The sequence below is a fragment of the Gavialis gangeticus genome, unplaced genomic scaffold (assembly GCF_001723915.1).
Source record: "Gavialis gangeticus isolate Ggan-Ray unplaced genomic scaffold, GavGan_comp1, whole genome shotgun sequence".
Lineage (NCBI taxonomy): Eukaryota > Metazoa > Chordata > Crocodylia > Gavialidae > Gavialis > Gavialis gangeticus.
In genome coordinates, this window is record NW_017729029.1 from 51909663 (window position 1) to 51916787 (window position 7125).

Sequence of the window (7125 nt, forward strand, 5' to 3'; positions counted from 1 at the left end):
AGTCCTAGTGGGGTTGGAGAGATGGTGAGGAACGTGCTATGATGTAGTAGTGGAGACAGTATAAAGTGAAAGCAAAGACAAAGTGGATATATTTTTCTAGAAGCTGGCAGTTATGAATTGCAGAGTTCTTTAGGAACAGTTTCGAGTTATAGCCATCATTATCATTGTGTTAGATAGATAATAAAGATTATACAATGAAATATTTATGGGAACACATGCTTTTAATCTAAGGTATCAGTTTTTGCCCATCTCAAATCAACTGACGAACACTCTAATTACAACAATTCCTTGCTATGTCATTACATTCAAATTAACTACTCTCCAGAGTTAATACAACCGAAATGATGTAGAGCTCCCCTAGAATGAAAAATGTACACAGGCACTGGTTAATGCCAATAATATTACATATAGTTGCAACCGGAAGAGACCAGTCTCTACCTGCCTTGTTAAGATAAAGCAGGATTTCCTGTTCATTCCCATGGTCAGCAGAGCTCTGCTCTCTTCCTATTTCCATACTGATTTTAAGACCATTCTTCTTTAGCACCTCAGTTCCGCTCAGCACCAGGAGAGAGTCACAGAATGGTCGAAAACTATTGAAAGCAAAGATTTTGTATGCTTACTAGACTTTGTAGCCCCTCAAAAGAAATACCAGCCCTTTTGATCTCGCTCTAAGGACAGATTCCTATGCTATATCAGACAATTCAGGAAATGAAGAAACACCTCCAAATGATTCCTGTTTTCTGGACTCATGGATACAAGATATACAGAAGCAGATTTTTTCCCCTAAGAAAATAAGAGGTCTATAAGTAGGGCCAGGGACTTCTAATAAAACTTTGCTAGCTTTTCTGCTGCAACTGCACTGGATGCTACCTGTTTATGTACTTTTGGCAATACAAATTATACGATATATATAATTTTCCTTAGGTCTGTTATGTGTGTGTGCATGCATGCATGCATGTACGTGCATATACAACAGCGCTGATGCTCCCATCGATTGTAGAGCCAGGTGATAAATATTTACCATGCATCATAATTGAGCTCTGCTCGCAATGCTTCTGCTTAGCCTGCACTGTAATACTGAAACCCTCTGAGCAGCTGTAAAGAGCCATCAGTTTTTTATCTGTCAGAAAAAGTAAGTTTTCCTTCTCCCATTTCCCTTAGTTTTACACTTTCCCAGGATGCATCCAGCAGAATGACAGCTTTGCTATGCAGTAATATCACAGGTTTAATGTCTACTACCTCTCAGTAATGCAGAGCTAGAGTTGGGAGTTTTCCAAAGGGCCCTAGCATATGCATTCCTTCCTGGAAGGTGAGTAAGGGATTTTAAAATCTTCACATTTTTAGGTATAGAAAATATGTTTTAGGTCATATTTAGACAGCTTTTTGGCTCCTACTGAGCTCTCTGCTGCTCAGCTTATGATGAAGAAGGAACTTGACTTTGCAAGTAGGAGAAAAAAGAGCCCCAATGAATAGTTTACAAATGCTCTAAAATATTCTTAGCACTGTTTCTGTACAAGGGGTAGTGCACACAGAATATGCCCTGCTGTGTTGTTTTGGAAAGGGTTCATGCTTACCCATTTAAAATGACATGTGTAATTCATGGCTTCATCATTACCAGACCACAACATCATCTGTACATGGACAAATTCATTCATCTCCCTGTCTTCTTCTGTGTTTACTAGGCTGCTCCTACAGCTCTAATTCAAAATAGGCTACCTAATGTGTTGATGCTTGACTACCCAGGATACTCTACAACTACCCAATAAATGAGACAAGTAATACCTATATGAAGACAGACTTCTTCAGGTTAGTTATCACCAACAGTGTGACTGTTTCCCACTGAATATACCAACAATTACTCCTGCAGGATTATGGGAATTGGAACTGGAAAAATGATCCAGTCTCCAAAATTCTTCTGATCATAGACAACAGTGAATACAGTGCTTAAACAGTCCACAAGCTAGGCTACTAGTACATGGAGCTACCATAGATTTAATACTTTTGGAGATGAAACCAGAGCTGAAAAAAACTACCAGTGAGTTCAATGGACTTGCAGCAGTGGAAGATCTTATTCTTGATTTCCAGTTTGAATAGATTTTTCCCAGTGAAAAATCCTGACATTATTCTGTATCACAGCCACTCCTGTCCCCCAAAAGACGTACTCTTATTAAATACAAACCACTGAAAGTCCTGAACAGTGCTGCAATTATATTTGCAGTTTGCAGTTCATCACATAAAACTAGCAATTAATTCATTCTTCCCATCTTCCTTTTTAATTTTGGTAAATAGATACCAAAACTGGCAGCTCTAGTTATTTAACAGATCCTGGCAATATTCTTGTCTCTTGTACAAAAAGGCATAGTCATTGCTTCAAGGGCCTTACATTTTAATTGTTCTGTTGGCAATTATACCACTGCCCAGCATACTGACCTTCTGGAGTTGATTAAACTCTTTTTGCAAGGCTGGATATTTGGAGATGCAGATATCTGCCTCAGTACTGAAACGGTCCTGATCACTAGACATTTTGAGGCAATCAAAGTTTTGACTTGACTTGCTGAAACTCTGAATTTCCAAGGCACACAATATTTTTTTTTAACTTTTGAAACCATTTTCATTCCAGTTGGAGAGGAAAACAAATAATTTTCAAATGTCCTCTTCAAATGAAAATTCTGAAATGTCAGAAATACTTGTTTTGTAAGCTCAGGGGGTAATTTTGTAGCTCAAAAATTTGGTTGTGAATATTATCCTAACGTATTTTCTTCTTGATTTTTATGGCATTTTCACATCCTTTCATGTGAGATCATGTTATGAAGGAATGTAAATATATATATATGAAAATTTAAACCTACCCACTAAAACCAAATCCTAAATGAAAATTAGGAATATTCCCAAATGAGAATTTCAAAACAATTTTTGTTTCAGAAAACTTTTTTTTTTGCCATGGCACCTTTTACTAAAAGCGACAGGGTTTTGAAACATATGAGTTTGGTGAATCTAATATTTTAGGATCCCCCCCGAAAAAGAAAATTGAAGACAAGGTATAACCAGCAGAAGAAAAGGTACAACCAGCATTAACTCTGATAACCACGATGACGTCACTGGAGTTATGACCACGAGAAAAGTTGAGCATACATGTGAATGCCTCTATCAGGACCTTATTTTTGAGACATTTAGTATTTAGGAAAGCAGTAATAAACCTTTAAAGCACACAACTTACTCTAAAAAATTCTTTGGTTGAGCCTGAATCCAAAGTCCCATAGGCTATTTCAGTTTGTTTAGCAAGATCTTCTGCGCTTTCTATGGGAGAGACCATCCTTTCCACAGTTAGGAAGGCAGCAAGATTAGCAGTGTAGGAAGAGATAATGATGAGGGTGAAGAACCACCAGACTCCTCCAACAATTCGCCCTGAGAGAGATCTACAAAGAAACAAACATGGTCAAAATTACCCATTTTTTGTTTTTCTTACAGAAAAGAAGTGCGATATTTTTTTAACGAAAGCTTCCTAAACCTTGCCTGTAAAGTTTACACAAACACAACCCTTTTTGTGCACAAACCCCTATATTTGCACTTTTCCATGTAAATACAAAAAGGACAAGTATAAGCCAATCAGTGACATTCTTGTTCAGATATTACTGTATTTAATTGCATACCACACGCAGCCCTTGCCCAAAAAGTCAGCCCTCCAAAACTGCGGTGTACGGCTTAAGTGGTGAAGCTGATTCCTTCACTGGAATAGAAGTAGAAGCATGAAGACGCTGTTGCAAAATGGCTCCAGCTTCCCTCTCAACAAGAAAGCAGGAAGGGCGTAGTCCAGCGGTAACCCTTTCACCGCCACTCTCAGCTTGCTGGCTGAATGAGAAGCTGGCAGCCATTTTGCAACACTGCTTCTCTATGAAAAAAGCCAGTTTTATGTCACGACTCCAGAAAAATCTTTTCTCCTACATTCTGACTTCAGAAAACAAGATTTGCAGGAGATGTGAGGTACGTGAGAAAATATGGTACTTAAGATATTACTTGAGCACACTCCCAGGAAAATAAGTAGAGCACAGGGGCTGTAAGGGCACATCCTGAAAAGACTTAGTCTATGATGTCCATAGAATTACTAACTTCAGACATTACATACATTCACAAGGCTTGCCCGATTCTGGGATTAAATACACAAGGGCCTATTTGCTTGTGGTTATAGGCACGCATACACATTTTATAGCCATGGCTTTAAAAACTCCACTGTTGTCATTTTGGCTTTAAATGATTTTTTTTTTTTTTAAATGAGGCCTGAAGTTGACAGAGAAAAGTCCCAGCCTCAAGGAAAGAATGATGGGTATCACAAATGCTTTAGCACACTTCTTACTTGGGCCTTCCAAAACACACTTGGCCATCTTATCCCAAGCAAGGCATGGCCAAGAAGACGGACAGAGTGCTTAGCTAGATAACAGGAAGGGAAGCACATAGCTCTTGTGTAAGATGCACAGGAATTTATTTCTGAGCAAGAGTAGAGGACATCAATGTAGAGATTACTGCCAGGAATATCCCATGTATGGATTTCAAGGAGCCTCAGACAAGCGCTTCCATTTCAAAAGGCAGCCAGGCTTGGCAGAAGAAAGCAAACACTGTGAATTAGTGGGGCCAGTAATATGTCTCCTCTACCACTTCACCCATAGAAACAGAAGACTAGCAAACACCGAAAACTTTCTCCACTCATCCATCCCTGACATATTCCTTGGAAGATGAGCAGTAAGCAGGGGACAAAAAAATCCCCAGGCTATTAAGAAAAATGCTATGCTGGCTGATTAGAGCAATGCATGGAGTCAGTTCAACTTCCCACGGAGGCCTGCCCAACAGGAGAGACTCCAGGGAGCAGCAGGAGGTCTAATCACGGGGGCAGCTCCAGAACCCCTTGCTAGAGAGGTCTTTTGCCAGCAGACTTTCAGCTTCAGTGGCAGACTAGCCTTTTCCCTTGATTAGTTCAGATCGCTGCAGTACACTAGCATCAGCGCCTCTCGAGGATTGCCTAGCTTGAAAGAAACAGATATTTCTTGCTGGATCTGTCTCTAAACTGTGAAATTAGGCAACAAGCAAATAGGAATGTAATATATTCATTAAAATCTACATTTGCCAAACAAGAATTATCAACAGGTTGCTCTTGTCAGGGCCCAGTAGGAATTCGAATGAGACTGAATTGTACACATTGACATGAGGAGACATTCTAGTGTATTTTATATTAATTAAATTTGCATATCTGAAACCCATTGTTCCAAACCAGGCATAGTCTTATTTAATAATCTGCAGCTTCAGCACTGCCATTGCTGCCTACACCGCTAGCGGAGCACAGAGGAGAGCAGAAACAATTATTTTCTTTCATTTTTTTTGGAATACGATAGACAAAGGCTGAAGAAATAAGATAAAATCATTGTAACCAGACAATGGGAGGGGGGTTCCTCCTTTGAGCTGCCTTGCAGGTAGTTTTACTGCCTGCACAATAGGCCCCAAAAGCTTATTGGAAGCTCATTGCCCTATTCCTTGCTCATGCCAAACTCCAATTTTAGGGCAAGATGTTGAGTATTGGGGAGCTGCTCCTGCCATCCGTGGAAGCCGGTGGGGAGTGACTAGGGATCTACTTCAAGTTATGCACAGACTAATCGGGGCCATTCAGACCAGGTACACTGCACCAAAATGTTAACTAATCGTTTTCCCCCCAACTTTCACTTGCTTCAGTAGAAGGATTCATTCTCAAAAATGTTAAGTCCACTATCTTAGATGAACGATGGGAATGTTCATGAATAATACTGAGAAACTGAGCCCCATTTGATGTAACTGGAGCAGATTTTACCCTAGGAAGAGTGCATCCGCCATACATTGAGGAACAACTATGTATGGTTTTTAATTAGCTTGTGTAAATCTTTGGGGTTTAATACAGTTTGTCAAAATTGTGTTATCTTCTAGTTTGAAAATTAAACTGGGTTATATGTGAAACAGGGAACTTCACCTGCCCCAACAACTTTAATTTTGGCATTTCCAAAGCTTCGAATACTTTGCTTTGCAACCATTATGTCTTCTTCACATTACTTTTTTGTATTTCATTTTTATAAATAACTGCAGAAAGACTCTGTAACATATGTAAGGAGTCTTTCTTCCCAGCTCCATGAAGTAGAAAGTGTAGTTTTTTTGAGCAAAGAGCGAGGAAAAAAGTGAAACTCAAAACGTCTTAAAGTTGCTTCATATTTTTTTAAGATAATGAAATAAAACTCCCTAAAAATACGTATTTGTATACATTTGGACTCTGTCACATATTGTTAATTTTACATGTTCATGTATCACCTATGCAAGAAAACGTGCCAACTTCAGCAGGGTGAGAAAACAATTAGAGCAGATCAGGTTTGTAGCAGACACATTAGGCTTGCCCTGGAAATAGAGAAAACAGGGAAGATTTAGCTGATTGTTGGTTTCTTCCTGTCCTGAATGCCATGCCTTGCCTAAGCAGTGCATACTGGGTGTCCTTCCAACAAGGAAAAAATGACATTCTTTGTGGCAGGGTCCTGAGTCCCCACCTCAGAAACGTGGGTGGCTGATAATCTACCGGTCGGTACTCAGTGAGAGTTGGCCTGAGCAATAAATAATTTAAAAAGCTATCAGTGATGTGAAAGAGGAGGTAAGGGGTCTGGGAGCCACACTGTTCAGCTCCAGAGATGAAGTACTGCCTCTTTGTCCATGAGGAAGCGGTGACTATCATGGTATGAGCAAAGGCAGACACAAGTCCTCACTTTTGTGGACTGCACTTGCTTCTTTAATGCAAACTCCCATAAAGACACACAACCAATAGACACTATCAAGCCTTCTCTAAGGAGAATCGTATCGCCTGACTTTTCAAATGCCACGTGTCTTTCTGTGGAGTAGACCTGCACAGCTGTTCCTTCTTTCAGGGGTCCGGACAGAAAGACGCACCGTGGAACGCAAATCAGACTACCTTAAAATCACTAGCTCATCCTAGAGACACAAGAGATGAAAAAATGTGGTCGGTTGGCTCCTGAAAAGCCAGGTTTAAAAGTAAGTTATACCAATGTAAAGCGAGCATTTAGAATAGCCCAAAGAAAGTCTCTCAAGATATTCCTCAGGGACACAGAGCAA

General features: G+C 39.8%; 1 protein-coding gene across 4 annotated transcripts in view; it reads right to left on the bottom strand.

Annotated features, from left to right (window-relative positions):
• GRIA3 (glutamate ionotropic receptor AMPA type subunit 3) overlaps positions 1 to 7125 on the bottom strand; it is a 316978-nt gene that overhangs the window by 60729 nt on the left and 249124 nt on the right. For all 4 annotated transcript variants that reach the window (XM_019521579.1, XM_019521580.1, XM_019521581.1 and 1 more), the window contains exon 12: positions 3218 to 3416. In XM_019521579.1, the coding sequence (XP_019377124.1) occupies positions 3218 to 3416 (199 nt within the window). The remainder of the gene's footprint in view (positions 1 to 3217; positions 3417 to 7125) is intronic.